We start from the raw sequence: 14,368 nt of genomic DNA on the forward strand, positions 1-14,368 counted from the left end.
AAAGGCATGTTTCAATCAAAGACCTTTCTGGGGGGAAATACGTGGGTAGTGTGGTTGGCATATGGTCCGGAGTACTCGTTTCCAGAGCTGGCGGTGCATCAGAATCATCTGGAATACTGGTAGAGAATATAGATTCCTGGGTCCCACCCCAGACCTACTGAGTTGGAATCTTTAGAGAAAGGAAGTCCAGGAATCTATATTTTTAATTAATTCCACACGTGCTTCTTAAGCAGCCATCACAGCAGGAATCTGTGGGCCTCTGTTTGGAAATCAATGATTGAGACAGGAGTAGAAGCTGAGTGTCCTGTTCCCAGTTCTGCCCCTAATGCCATGTGACCTTTTCAACCCACAAAGATTCTCCATCCGCCAAATGTAAAATGACAGTAATTATAGAAGCTGCTCCTTTACCAAATACCTGGAGATGGTCCAGAAACAAACTAGGTTATGCCACAGAGTGTTTGCTATGCTTTGAGCTTTCTGGAAAAGGCATTCTAAAAATACAAGGGCTTATGAATACAATTACTTCCATCTGGGGATTTTTTTGAATCCAAGATGAGGCTGGTTATACTAATTGGTCACACACGCACGCACAGAATCCAATTCCTGAATGCAGTGAGGCCCCTCGCTAAGACGACAAAGGTAACGCCAAACTCCAGCCTGACAGAACTTTCAGGATGCTTCCCCTTGTTTCCTGACTAGAGGCTAGAGTTTCTGGGCACCCACTGGAATTGCTATTTGTCCAGTTGGCTGACAGAGGTAGACTTGACAACACTCAATTTCTAGACCTCAGTCTTCATCTTCCAACTTAGCTCATGTCCAGGGACCCCTGATGGGACAAGAGAAAGCCTGGAGAAAAGAGGAAGGTCAGCCGAGAGCTCATGATCCTAGGAGTTCTCCACTCTACTGCAGACAGGCATGGCTGGCGTTCCCGTTCAGCTCTCCTCTCTGCAGGCTGGGAAACCTATTCAGTCCTATCAGGGAGACCCGCTGTGCCCCGAATTCCCACTTCACACTCCCAGCCCTCAGTCTGTCCTTCCTTCAGCCGTTCGAGCCCGGTTTCTCAGTGCAGGTATGGTCAATGGCCATCAAGATGACTTGAAGTCTTCAGGCCTCCAGCCCTCATACATTCCGGATGTGCAGGAGCTCCTTAATGAGCTGCCACAAGGGCCAGGGTAGGGAGGGGGAGGTGGGAGGAAGAACAGAGCTTCCCTGGGAGAGGCCTACAAATGACCTGAAAGCCAGGAAGTCACTGTAGAACACTCAGACGTGCCTGTCCATAGGTCTTAACTCAAGAGAAAAATGCAGGTCTGTGGCAAAAGAGAGGGCTGTGCCCCACGTTACCAGGTAACAGCAGCCCTCAGACTGCCCTGCACACCAGAAACACCCTCATAAAATGCAGATTCCTGGGCTTGCTTCCTGTTGTGGTTCACAGGTTCTGAGGTGAGAACGGAGGATTCACATTCCTAACTACCATTCTAGGGGATGACATGATGCGGGCCGTCTAAGGACCACATGTAGAGAAGCATTCGGTAAAATCTCTATACAAGAGGAAGATCTCATCTTATTTTTGAAGAGCAGGTAGTTTGACTGATGGAGAAGGATGAGGAAGGATGTCCACTTGGGGTAATCAGCCTGAGGCCATAATGACAGAATAAGCAAAAACCCTGTGTGCGTGCACACACTTGCATGCACGTGCGCACACACGCACACACACACACACTGGTGGGATGGAGTGGGGTATGTAGGAGTGTCAAGGCATAAGGAGACCAGCCTGGCTGAAGGAGAGGTTTACATGTAAAGACACGTAAGGTTAGAATTGGATGGGTCAAATGGAGTCTTGGGGGAGCCTGGATGGCTCAGTCAGTTAAGTATCTGCCTTCAATTCAGGTCATGATCTTGGGGTCCTGGGATGCAGCCCCGTGCAGGGCACCCTGCTCAGCAGGGGGGGACTGCTTTTCCTCCTCCCTCTGCCACCCCCGCCGACTCCCAGCTCGTGCTCTCTTTCTCTCTCTCCAATGAATAAATAAAATCTTTAAAAATAAAGTAAGATGGAGTCCTGGATGCCAAATGAGGAGGTTGGATTCCATGTTAGGTAATGGGGAGTCTTTATAGGTCTTGAGGAAGGGAGCAGCAACTGAAGTTGCCAAGGACATCAGACCAAGAAAATAAGACAGGAAACTGAGAAAGACTTTTTAGCCAACAGGCTGTTTCCCACAACGAGGTGGGCCCCTGGGAGAGTGTCAGAAAGAAGTATAGGAGTCCAATCTAGATGCTTCTATCAGTCTGTAGGAAGGGGAACAGTGAAACTGGCTGAGCCACTGAAAACCTCCCCTGAGTCAGCACAATGTTGCTTCTGGACTCCTGAGTGGAAAACAAATGAGAAAGCTGTCCTGAGGCTTTGCCAGTCTGCCTACCATGTACCCCCCAAGTGCCCAGTGCTGAGCTGTGAGACCCCCCCGTGAAACACTTCTACCCTAAGCTCAGCAGCTAATGAATTATAGGGTTCCTTGTCTCTGCTTTATCACGCCCCACACTTTGGCCCTTCTGGTGAAAAAGCTGAGCTGGTGACCCTTGGGCTTGAGCAAACAGAACTAGGCTCTTGACTGAAAATGGCTCATTAAACTTCAAAGTCAGGCCTAAGGGAAAAAAGCCATTTCACTACTGCTCCCAGAATCCACTCTTGTCTTCAAAGTGGGGGGCATGTAGCCCCTTACATCGCGCAAGATGCCGGAATGGTGTAGGAAAGAAAAGACACATTTCAATTTTTATCTTCTATTTTCATGAATAGTTATAATATTACATAATAGATTAGTACCACTGACATAATTTATAATAAATGCACATTTATGGAGTTTGCTCAAATTATCTGAAGTGACGAGGGAGCTAATTCTCAAGGGTTTAGAGATCACTGCTCTGGACAATGTTTCCCAACCTTTACAAGAGAGAGCTCTTTTTATGTTTCCAAAAAACTCCTTACTTTGTGATATTTTTATGGCATTTCCTACATGAGAAAATTCATGAGGACAGACAGTAGTGTGAATCAGTATCAGTAATCATTTGAAATAGATTTGTAAGAACATGCTCTTCTCATGTAAGAATAACACTGCAAATATGTATACACATGAGACTCACACTAACTGTCTCTAGAAGAAGCCTATAGATCTGTGCTCTCATTCCCTAACTCCGAGTCCCACTTCCCCAGCTCCAGTGTCAACTCGGAGAGACCCAAGTCATTTCCCTTGACTTGCCCTTCGCCCAAGCCAAGGACACCTTCTCCCAGCACCAAGAGTACACCAAGCACAGAGGTCAAAATCAGGCCCTAGTCTGGATGTCTGGAGCCTGAGGTTCAGAAATGACAGGGATGAACTGGAAACTGGGCGCTGGTATCATCCACCAAACATATCAAATCATTTTGCTTTAGTTTTGAGATATGATCCCACCACTGACATCTGTCACTCTGACTCAGGCCAGAAAGAATCTGCTCGGAGATACCCACCCAGTTTTTGGAGATGCTGCTGTCACCTTTGATCGTCAACTATTTTTAAGAAGTTCACGTAGACAGCGATTAAAAGCAGGGCCTAGAGCCTGATTTCCCAGATACTGATCTTGCCTTAGCCGCTTCCTACCTGTGGCCTTGAGCAAGTTACTTCATCTATCCGTGCCACCGTTTAGTCACCAGTACAATGGTAATGAAAATACTTTCTTCCCTGTAGGTTGTTGATAAGGATTAATTTAATTAATTCGTGAAAATTAATTTGTGAAAATTCTTTCATTCCTGTGTGCCGGAATTTTCACAGGAATGAAAGGAGTTTGAGTAGATATCAGCCATCATGATATCATCATCATCATTACTACTACTACTACCACCACTAGGGTCCATTCTCTGAAGCAATTTATCTTATTTACCCTGACTCTGGACCTTTGTCATCGAGCTGCTTAGAATCTCCACAAAAGGCCGAGTTCTCACACACAACCTCCTTGCTGGCAAGCATGAATGGTTTCCTGCAGGTCAGATCACCTAGGTGTAATCATTCCCTATAATTCCTGCACCAATTTTGTCCTTTTCAACCAACTGGACAGAGAACATAGGATTCTTATGCTTTTGCAACACTGAGAATAGAGCCCAGGATCCCTAGAAAGTTCCCAGTAATAACAGGCTGACTCATTTACTGCTTCATTAATAATAAGCCACAGACCAGGAGACTGCTTGTCCGTGTCACTATTCTGTCCTTCCTGGACTCGTGGACAACAGTCCGGCACAAGGTGACAAAACACCTTACTGTTTCTGTAGCTGCCCTTGCTCGGCCACTGAAGCACTGGGCTCATTCGGGCCACTGAGTCCCACTTCTGGTGCCTTCCTCTAGCTCGCCAACCAGCAGCCTTTACGCCCTGCTTTGCAAAGGCCCCATGTTCTCTTGTGTTATTGACTCCTGAACCCCATTCCAACAATTGTTCTATTTCTTCAAACTGCCAAACTTTCTCTTGAAAGGGCTCCTTCCTCACTCCTGAAACTGTCTCAGTCTCTCTCTCTTCTAAAATTATCTTCACGTGACTTTTCTGTATTCGCCAGTGACCCTATTCTCCCTCGCTCTTCAATGCACAGTAAGTAGCGCACGCAGTCTGGCCTCCTGGCCTCAGCTCCCCTCCTTCACGCCTGGGATCCGGCTTCTGCTCCCTCCGCTCCGCACAAACTCTTCTGCTGAGGCCCCCAGAGGCCTCCTACTAAATACACTCAGTCACAGTTTCTCAGGCAGATGCCCTGACCTGCTTGGCTTCTCCTCTTGGCTCCGACGACACTACACCAACTCGGTTCTCCTTTCTGAACCTTCTCTCATTGCTTCTTTGCTAACTCTTTCCGAGGGTTCTTTAACTCCGAGGGTTCCAAGGGTCTGACTTTCCATTTCTTCCTTTTCTCCTCTCTTTCCCTCTCAGAAGTTCTAACAATCCCTAGCACGCCCACCTTAGCCTCCATGCTTGTAATCTTCCATTTCCCCTCCCCAGTTCTGCTCTCAAATATTACTCCATGCTTGTGACACTCCTCCTAGTCCCAAAGTTCTAGTCCCAAATTTCCAAGCACGGAGTAAAAACGTGCTAGTGGATTTCTCTATTGCAATTCAAAGTCACCAAAACCTGCACCCGCCATTCCTCTCCCCCGTGCCCTCCCACCTTCCTAACCAGTGTCTCTATGGCACCCGCAGGGGCATGACCTTCATGGTCATTGTTGGGCCTCACTTCTCCTTAACCTCAAATCGAACATCAGGTCCTGCCAATTCTTCCTTCACAGTCTTTTCTATAAAAGGTTATTTGTAAATAGGTAATACATTTCCATGGTTCAAAACTCAAAATTATATGACAAGGTCAATGTTGAAGGGTCTCATGTCCTCTCTTGTTCCCTTCCACTGAAAGGCCCCACTAGATAACTGGTTTTGCTTCCGTCTTATGTATCCTTCAGTGTTTCTTTATGTCAATATAAACATAAATTCTCTCCCCTTCTTTCTTACATAAAATAAGGCATATTAAACCCCATACGTATTGTATATTCTCTTTTGCCTGACAATGCATTCTGGAGTTTTTCCCATACTAGTATATGGTGCTTTCCCATGCCCTTGTTAAAGCTGCATAAAGTCTGCTGTGGGTTATTAGTCCTCTGGTGATGGGGACACTGGTCATAAACAATGCTGCAAAGAATGATCTTATCCTGGTTATTTTGTAAGTGTGTACTTAAGAAAAACTCCCAGAAAGATAAAGGATGAACATATCTGTCCTTCCAAGACGCTTAAATCCTTAGCTTCTCACCCATTCCATTTGTGATCAGCCCTGTCACATCTAGATCACCAGATAGCTTCCCTTCCAGCTATCGTTGCAAATTCACCTTTCTGAAAGCACGCTTGCATGTATTCATCTGTCTGCTGGAAAATCGCCAGTCAACCTCCTTGCCTAACAACTAAATCACAAACTGCTTAGCTTGTATGTAAGACCCACCATGGTCTGCCAACCTACCCTCCTTTCCGGGTTCCTCTTAAGAGTCCTGTCCTTGGCCAGACAGCCCGCCCACTGCTTTCTAGATACGCATTGTGCTCTCATCCCTCCAGGCCTTGTTCTTCACCAGAGGTGCTCACCCCTTCTGTCTACCCAAACCCTGCTCCTTCTTTAAAGGCCCTCTTGAATGGCACTTCCCTCCTGAGTCTATCACTTGCCACCTCAGCCAGAAATAATTCCACCCAACTTCTGGAACGTCCTGTATTTAAATCAATCACATGGCATTTGCCTCATGGTGCCTTCTGTCTGTATGTAGCTCACCTCCCACCCGAGGCTGTGACTTCTCTGAAGGCAAAGACTGTGCCTCTGTACACTCTATTTCCCAAAGTCCCTCAGTAAAACTCACGGAAGACTGGTTATTGAGAGAAAGCAGCCTTTTGGCTTGACTTGCACTCCCCAGGGCTGGCAGAGGCTCACAAGGAAATGAGGCAAGGAGGTCTGGTGGCCACAAAACACACATACGCACGAGGAGGCAGCAACACGCACAGACGCATCCATCCGTCTACGCAGAAGGCTGGCTCCTAAGTTCTGCACGTTTTAAAGCAGTTGAGGATCAATGACAAAAAAACTAAGTGGAATTCGGCAAGCACTTCATCCCTCATGGAGGTTTGTGATTTTTCAAAGCTTGGGTTGTTTTATTCTATGGACCAAAGACTTTAAAAAAAAACTTACAGGGAAAGACTGGATAAGTCTTCTAACTGAAATACGAGGTTTCCCTTACCTGTAAAGCATAAGGAATAACACGGAGGACATTGGGAGATGGGAGAGAAGTGAGTTGGGGGAAATCGGAGGGGGAGACAAACCACGAGAGACTATGGACTCTGAGAAACAAACTGAGGGTTTTAGAGGGGAGGGGAGTGGGGGGATGGGTGAGCCTGGTGGTGGGTATTAAGGAGGGCACGGATTGCTTGGAGGATTAGGTGTTATACATAAACAATGAATCTTGGAACACTACATCAAAAACTAATGATGTACTGTATGGTGACTAACCTAATACAATAAAAACTGAAAATAAAAACAACAGAGAAATCCTAAAAAAAAAAAAAATCAAATAAATTAATAAAGAGGTTATTCTCAAGAAAAGGTCATGATCATAATCTACTCTGGAAAAACTCTATGTTAGGTTTCAGAAAGTCTAGAATTAGGGGCACCTGGGTGGCTCAGTTATTAAGCATCTGCCTTCAGCTGAGGTCATGGTCCCAGAGCCTAGGGATTGAGCCCCACATCGGGCTCCCTGCTCAATGGAGAGCCTGCTTCTCCCTCTCCTTAGCCCATTCCTCTGGCTTGTGCTCTCTATCTCTCTCTACCTCTCTGTCAAATAAATAAAAATCTTTAAAAAAATAAAGTTACTTCACTTCCTCAAAAAAATTTATTTCACAAGAATCCAGGGGTATTGTGGGGTTCCTGGGTGGCTCAGTTGGTTAAGCGACTGCCTTCAGCTCAGGTCATGATCCTGGAGTCTCGCATTGGGCTTCCAGCTCCATGGGGAGTCTGCTTCTCCCTCTGACCTTTTCCCCTCTCATGCTCTCTCTCAAATAAGTAAATAAAATTCTTTAAAAAAAAGAAAAAAGAGTAAAAAAAGAGAGAAACAAGAATCCAGGGGTATCTCTTTGTACAAAAATACTGTTCTATGATGTAGGTCCTGTCTCATGAGGATGTTGTTTCTCCCATCTAGAAAAAACAAACAAATCTTCCTGTAAAAGGAAAGCTTTTTTCCGCCTCCAATATACCACCCAAATGGGGTTCTCCATTTGTGTGGCAGGAACAGCTGTGGCTCAGGGAGAAGAGGATGGTGTTCTCATCATCTTCTGTGCTATGACCTGATCGCCTCTCTGGATCCAACCTGGAATCTAATTGGAAAAGTAAAACTCGGAGTCCGGGTATGACTGTTCATGGAATGGACTGATTACAGAAGATGAGGGCCAAGCTACCACACCACTTCCTTCCATAGACCTACCATAATCATCTCTCCCAACACAGGGAGGCAGCCTCTGGCCCGGCCCAGGCTCAGGCAGATGTCCCCCTCAAACAGTGGTGGCGCCCTCCTCTCCAGTTCAAGCTGCCGTCACTGCAAGTTAAGCAAAAATCCCCTAGATGGTCTCGCTGAATCCGGGCTCTCCTGGGGCCGAAGGAGTATACTTGTCTGTGCCAAATCAAGTAGCCATGATTTCCAACTGCCAAACCCACTTCTCCGTTCAGCCTTCACGCCATCTGACCTCTCTCTGAAACTGCTGGAACCACACCACACTTCTTTTTGAAATCCTTTCTCTCCCCTTAGCTGTCCTGACACAGCCCTGCCCGATTCTCCGATTTCCTTCGTTGGCTCTGCTTCCACGGGCTGCCCGATGCTCTCATTCTCCCTCTTCCCTCCTCTGCCCTCTTTCCCTCTCTTTCTACTTTTTCTGATCGAGCGCATCTACTGCTGCAGCCTCAGCTTGCCCCTGTGTATGTGGATCCTCCCAAACTGGCTGTTTTCCCGAGCTCGGGCTCCACTTCCCAGCCGGCTTCCGAGTACCTCACCGTGACACTCGTGGCCACCTCCCGCAGGCAATGATCCGGCCTGTCTTCTGAGCCCAAACTCAGCAGCTTCTCCTCCCTTCCCCCGTCAGCTGCTCTTCCTCTTAGCTCCCTACTTCAGCTACCCTTCCAGGCCATGCCCTATTCACTTCAGCCCTTCCCTCAGCTTCTCACCCCATTCTCCACTACAGGTCACCAGTTCTGCGTGTCATTTCTGCCACATTCCAACCACCATGGCCAATGCCCTCAGCGCCTCTTGTCTGGCAGGATAATGGCCTGAGTGCTCGGCACCTTTAGTCTATCAGTCCAACCCGTCCTCCTGAGTTTCTCCTTCACAACATCAGAGTACGTCACCACCTCACTTAAAACCTTCTAATAACTCCCAAAATTCCTGGATACCTGGGCCCAGATTAACCTTCCAATCCCATTACCAGGCAAGACCAGTCTGTCCTGAGGTGCCTTCTGTCCAACCCTAACCTCATGGGTCCAAAGGGAAACTATAGTGTTCTGTGAGGAGTCTCACAGAGGCCCTCTCAGCTCCCAGTCCTCAGATCAATGCATGTGGAGGCCCAGCGCAGGGTTCTCTACCATTCCCCTTGAAATCTACTTGGTAAACTCATCTTCACGCTTCAAAGACAAGACACCTTACCGTCTCTCTGCAGCCTTCCCTGACAGTGGCAGAAGCCCTGATCCGCCTCATTTGCTTCCCCAGAACTGTGTTCCTGCCTCTACGATCATCTGTCCCTGCCTACTACAGGATCCCGTGTCTCCAGAGGGCAGGGACTGGCAGTGCTCACTCACACATCACGAGTGTCCAGCACTGTGCCACCAGACTTCTCATAGGAGCTCTCGAAGTGCTCCAATGGCACAAAGCTAAATTTGTACTCTTATGAAGGCAGCAAGTTTGAAACAGAGAAATTCCAAATGAAGAATAACGTAGCTCCATTCAAAGGTTTTCTTTTGCTGAAGGCCTTCCTGACATCCCTTAAGTCTCACAGACAAGTGGTTGCCTGTTCCGCCAGGAAGGGAGGACTCTCTCCTCCTCTTAGCCATGTCAGCCTTCTCTCAGAATACAACAGATGTGTTCTTAAGGCCTGAAAGAGCCCCGCTGTGACCTCACTGTGGCCCACTGCTTCACCGTCCCCAACGTCAACCACTCATGGGCTTTCCACATCAATGGCCAAATGAATCTAAAATTTCATTAGAAACATGAGCTCAAAAGGTCCCAAGGAGCCCTAAGCAAGAACACACGTTCTGAAGTTAACAGATTTAATTAACAATAAATTGAATTCCATTTTAACTTTTTCAAAAGCTCCAATTTCGGGTATCTAGGCTCCTGATGGCCTAGGTACACTGGTTCTCTTCCCGTAGCCCTCAAAACCATCTCAAGCCCTTAAATCACTTCCTTGTTAGGTAAGCTAGGCCCCACCTGAAGACCCAGGTCCAAGGGATACTTGAAAAAGTCCCAGGCCAGTGGCTCAGTTCTGTCAAGCAGTGACACCTGCTGATCCATACTGTGTACCAGAGACTGTGTTCGCTATCAGGAAGACCTAGTCCCTGCTCCCAGGGAGCTTCTGTTTCAGAGACACAAACATGTAAACAAAGCAGATATGAACGTGTACAAAGAGATCTGTGGTAGGAGGGTATGCAGTCCGTGTGGGATGGCATGGCTGGCCACGGGGCACAAAGCCCTGTGCTGACCCTGTCCTTGGCTCCAAAACATTTTTATGCCTCTATCAGTCTGAACAAGTACTTATGGAGCCTCTACTGCCATGTTCCTGCCCTCGTGGATCTTACACTTGGGTCTGTTTTAGCAAATGCATCCCCATCTTGTTCTTCCGTACAGTGTACCTTCCAGAAAGCACCATTTCTCTAGGAAGAGGCCTTGCTCTTTTCCTCAGCTAGACCTTCCAGAAACTTGAGTTCTGTCCATGGAATTCAGGTCCTGTTACTGGGGCACTCAGGTCCTGATACAGGCACTCACCTTGATGCTGAGTGTCCACACCTGCCTGTCCTTTCCCTGTGGATCTGTGGCTGGAACTTCTGATATCGTCCCTAGCCCACTGTGTCTCTGTGGCCTCATGTGCACACTATGGACAATAACATTATCTTCCTCCATGGGATATTATAAGGACTAAATGAGACTGGCTTGGAACAGGCTAAGTCATCCACAGACTTTCCGTCATCCACGGACTTTCCCGCCTTTTGCTGAGGCATGAGTTGGGGGCAGGAAGGGCCCTCCCCCACGTCACCCGCCCCTGCCATCCCCACCCCACCATGCTTGTAGGTTGGGCAGTCTGGCTCTCGAGGGCTGGTCCACCACACCCAGCGGGGGGAGCCACGTACCTCTCAGTGTCAGGTAGCCATAAGCCAGGCTGGCCACGGCCTGTGCACATTTCCAGTGTTCTTCCCCAAAAATAATCCGAGAAAGGATGACACAGCGTATCAGCTCCTTGTTTGCTTGGGTATTCTGCAGAGAGCAAAGACATCATTATGCTTTTTGGAAAGGAAAGAAAGCTCTAGCCCAGGCTCTTCTCACGGGAATATAGGACTGAATTGACCTTTTATCATTTTCTCTTCTCTCCCCTTCCCATCCCTTGACCCATCCAGCAAGGCCTGGTGGCTGTCCCTTATTCCCAGGCCCTCACACTAAGCTCTGCTCCTCGCTTCTGCCACGAGTACGTGGTTCAGAGCGCCCTACCTTCCACAGGGCTGACCAAAACGGCCGTTCCCAACTGCTCCCACTCTTGCCCCTCCCCCAGTCTACTCAACCTCATAGCCACAGGGACTTCTTTTAACCTTTTATTGTGAAAAACTTTAGGAATATACAAAAATAGCATGAAGAAGGGCTCCCTTAGTTTCATGAGCTATCCACTCATGGTCAATTTTGTTTCCTATCTACCCTCCTCATCTACCCACCCTCTCTATTATTTTGAAGACAAATCAGATATCAAATCATTTCATATCCCATAAGTGTCTCCCAAAGACATGGACTTAGCCTTATAACTGGAAAACCACTCTCACCAAATACTAACAATAATTCTGTCATGTTCAGTATCTACTCTCGTAAGTCTAATAATTACCTCATAATTTTTTTTTTTTTTTTACAGTCCGCCTGTCCCTACACTGACATCAGTCTCCTGAATCCTTTTCCATCTGTAGGTTCCGCCTCCATCTAGTCATTATTCAAACTGGCCGAGGACTTGTCAAGCCTTAAAAACGCTCAGTTGTCCTCTATGGCAGATGGTACTTCTCTGTTTCTAAAAGCAAACGTTCTAGCCTGGCTCTGTGAAATATGAGTGCGTACAGGCCAAGACAACTGTCTTCTCAAGGCCTCTGAATGATTTACAAAAGTACATTTATAGATCTACCCAATAGGGTAGATCTACCCAAGAGGGGTATCAGCTTCTATCATCTGCCTGTGAGGTGTCTCCTGGCCTTTCCCAAAGCCATCTACACACCTTTTCTCCACACCAGACTTTAAGCTCATTTTCCCCTGGCCAGGAAGTCAGTGTATGAATTCCTCAGTGGATGAATCATGCTCCGGGAGCATGTTGGTGCCTGTGTTCTAAAAATGATGGCCACTGTCATCCTGTCTCAGGCTCCTGGATTTTGAACATTCTGATCTTGTTCTTCTGTACAGAGTTAAGAGCACTTGCCCTGAGGTCTAAGTTACCAAGTCTCTGCCTCACTCTGAGAAATGCACCCCTGGACCTCTGCTGCTACATCCCCTTTCCGGTGGTTTAGTTTGCTTAGGAGTCCACTGAACCCCTGGCATCCAAGCCTGGGCCTCAGCTTGGCTGCCCGTGTTTTCAGTCTCCTGCCTCACTATCCTGGCCTTCCTGTTACCCAAAAAGTCCCATTCTGAAACCTCTCAGAAGAAATTTTTTTTTTAAGTTTTTTTAATTAAAGGTAATCAAGGGGTGCCTGGGTGGCTCAGGTACATAGGGCATCTGCCTTTAGCTCAGGTCATGATTCCCTGGTCCCTGCAAACCCCATGTCAGGCTCCCCGGTCAGCGGGAAGCCTGCTTCCCCCTCACCCACTCCTCCTGCTTGTGTTCTCTTTCTCACTGTCTCTCTCTCTGTCCGAAAAACAAATAAAATCTCTTTTAAAAAATGAAAGGTAATCAAACATCAACACAAAAAACAAAATATACATTTTCAGTTTAAAGCCAGGAGGAGCACAAACCCTCCATGGAAGAAAGCAGAGTGAGCCAGGTGTGGAACCCAAGGGCAGGGCGGCTCCCCAACTATGCTCTGCCTTGTTCCCTTCGACTTACAAAGAAATACAACAACTTCCCCTACTTTGAGTCCTTCAATGTTCACTGAAGGCAGAGCTTCTGTCTTCGTGGATATATTTTTAAAAGGAAACTAAAACCTCGTGGGGTTTTTGTTTTACCATCTTTTTCTTAATCAGCTGAGCTATTTTCTTCTGAGATTGGGCTAATTTCTCTTTAGGAAGAGACATGCAGCCTACAGCGTTCTCCTCGGCTGTAGTGTCTTCTTCACTCTCTCCAGACCCGCTAGAGGTACACAATTCGTCTCTTTGCTGGTATGCTGGGATCTTGGCTTGCTGGGACCTGTAGATACCAGAGAGAGATGTGGATTCAGATTTGACCTCTGAGTATCTCAAAGCAGGGGATATGTGCTCTAACAGAAACTTGAAGGAATAAAGTCTGGAGATAAGTTCACGTTCCCCCTTGAAGCCCAGAATCAGGACAGCAATGTGTGATTCAGATGAAACATTTGTTAAACCACCCACTTCATCAGAGTCCCAGCTCTGCTACTTACTAACCACATGACCCTAAGCAAGTTATTATTTGTTTCTTTGTAAAATAAGGTCAATCAGAGGAGGTGACTGGATTAAATCAGATGATACTCATAAATCACTTAGCTATTTAGTAGGTACTATTTTAATATTAGCTACTTTTATTTTATTAGCTCCATGACTGGGTTTCTTCTTCTACAAAACAAAGGTGTTGAATTGGAAGATCTCAAAGATCTTTTACATTCTAAAATTCTGATCCAATCCAGGAAAGAAAATCAATATAATGAAATAATGGGAAGGGTATTCATAGTTTGAGGCTAGACTTCACTGTCATCTTTCATGTTTCTTATAAGTAGTGGCTAACTAAAGAGGATATGGTCCCAACAAGGAGAGGGGAGGGAACCCCACAGGTCAAGAATAGATTCCAAAGCAAAATGGCCTTCCCAACTGTATTAGAAATAAATGTGTTGAAAAAGAGCTGAGTGGCTGAAAATCTACCTCCCCACACACTTGTTTCCCTCCCTCCTACCTCTCTCCTTCCCTCCCACCCCTCATCCCCCCGCTCCTTCCTGCCCCCTCTCCTCTCTCACATACACAATGTAGATCTCTAACTTTGATGCTGAACATGACTATGAACGGGTAATTGGAATTGGCAAAGATAAAAGTCAAAGGAGGTAATCTTACAGAAAAAAAGGCATAACCATGTCTTAACATCGCCAGAAAAATCAAAGTGATCCCCAAAAAATAGAATTCTGAAATCTTAAGAGCGGCAATAGAATGTTTAATTAATTATAAACAAGTCTTCCAAATGAATCACCTTTGTATACACAATTTTAAAAGTTATACGACTTTTAAAAGTTCAACCACTACATAGTTTTAAGAATAATATTTATTTCCCTTTTCCACTGATTAGATAAGTAATAGATGTTTACTGTAAAAAGAAAAAAAAAAAGAAGCAGAAAAACAAATGTCAAGTGTAATCTTTTACGCTAGGTTTGAAAAATGACATGTTAATATCCATTCAGAGTTCCTGTTCTAAATAAC

General features: G+C 46.4%; 1 protein-coding gene across 2 annotated transcripts in view; it reads right to left on the bottom strand.

The window, feature by feature from the left end:
• TTC23L (tetratricopeptide repeat domain 23 like) overlaps nucleotides 1-14,368 on the bottom strand; it is a 49,254-nt gene that overhangs the window by 30,015 nt on the left and 4,871 nt on the right. For both annotated transcript variants that reach the window (XM_082724464.1, XM_082724465.1), the window contains exons 3-4: nucleotides 12,956-13,136; nucleotides 10,903-11,026 (exon numbers count right to left, since the gene is read on the bottom strand). In XM_082724464.1, the coding sequence (XP_082580590.1) occupies nucleotides 10,903-11,026; nucleotides 12,956-13,136 (305 nt within the window). The remainder of the gene's footprint in view (nucleotides 1-10,902; nucleotides 11,027-12,955; nucleotides 13,137-14,368) is intronic.

The sequence above is a fragment of the Mustela nivalis genome (genome assembly GCF_964662115.1).
Source record: "Mustela nivalis genome assembly, chromosome: 3".
NCBI lineage: Eukaryota > Metazoa > Chordata > Mammalia > Carnivora > Mustelidae > Mustela > Mustela nivalis.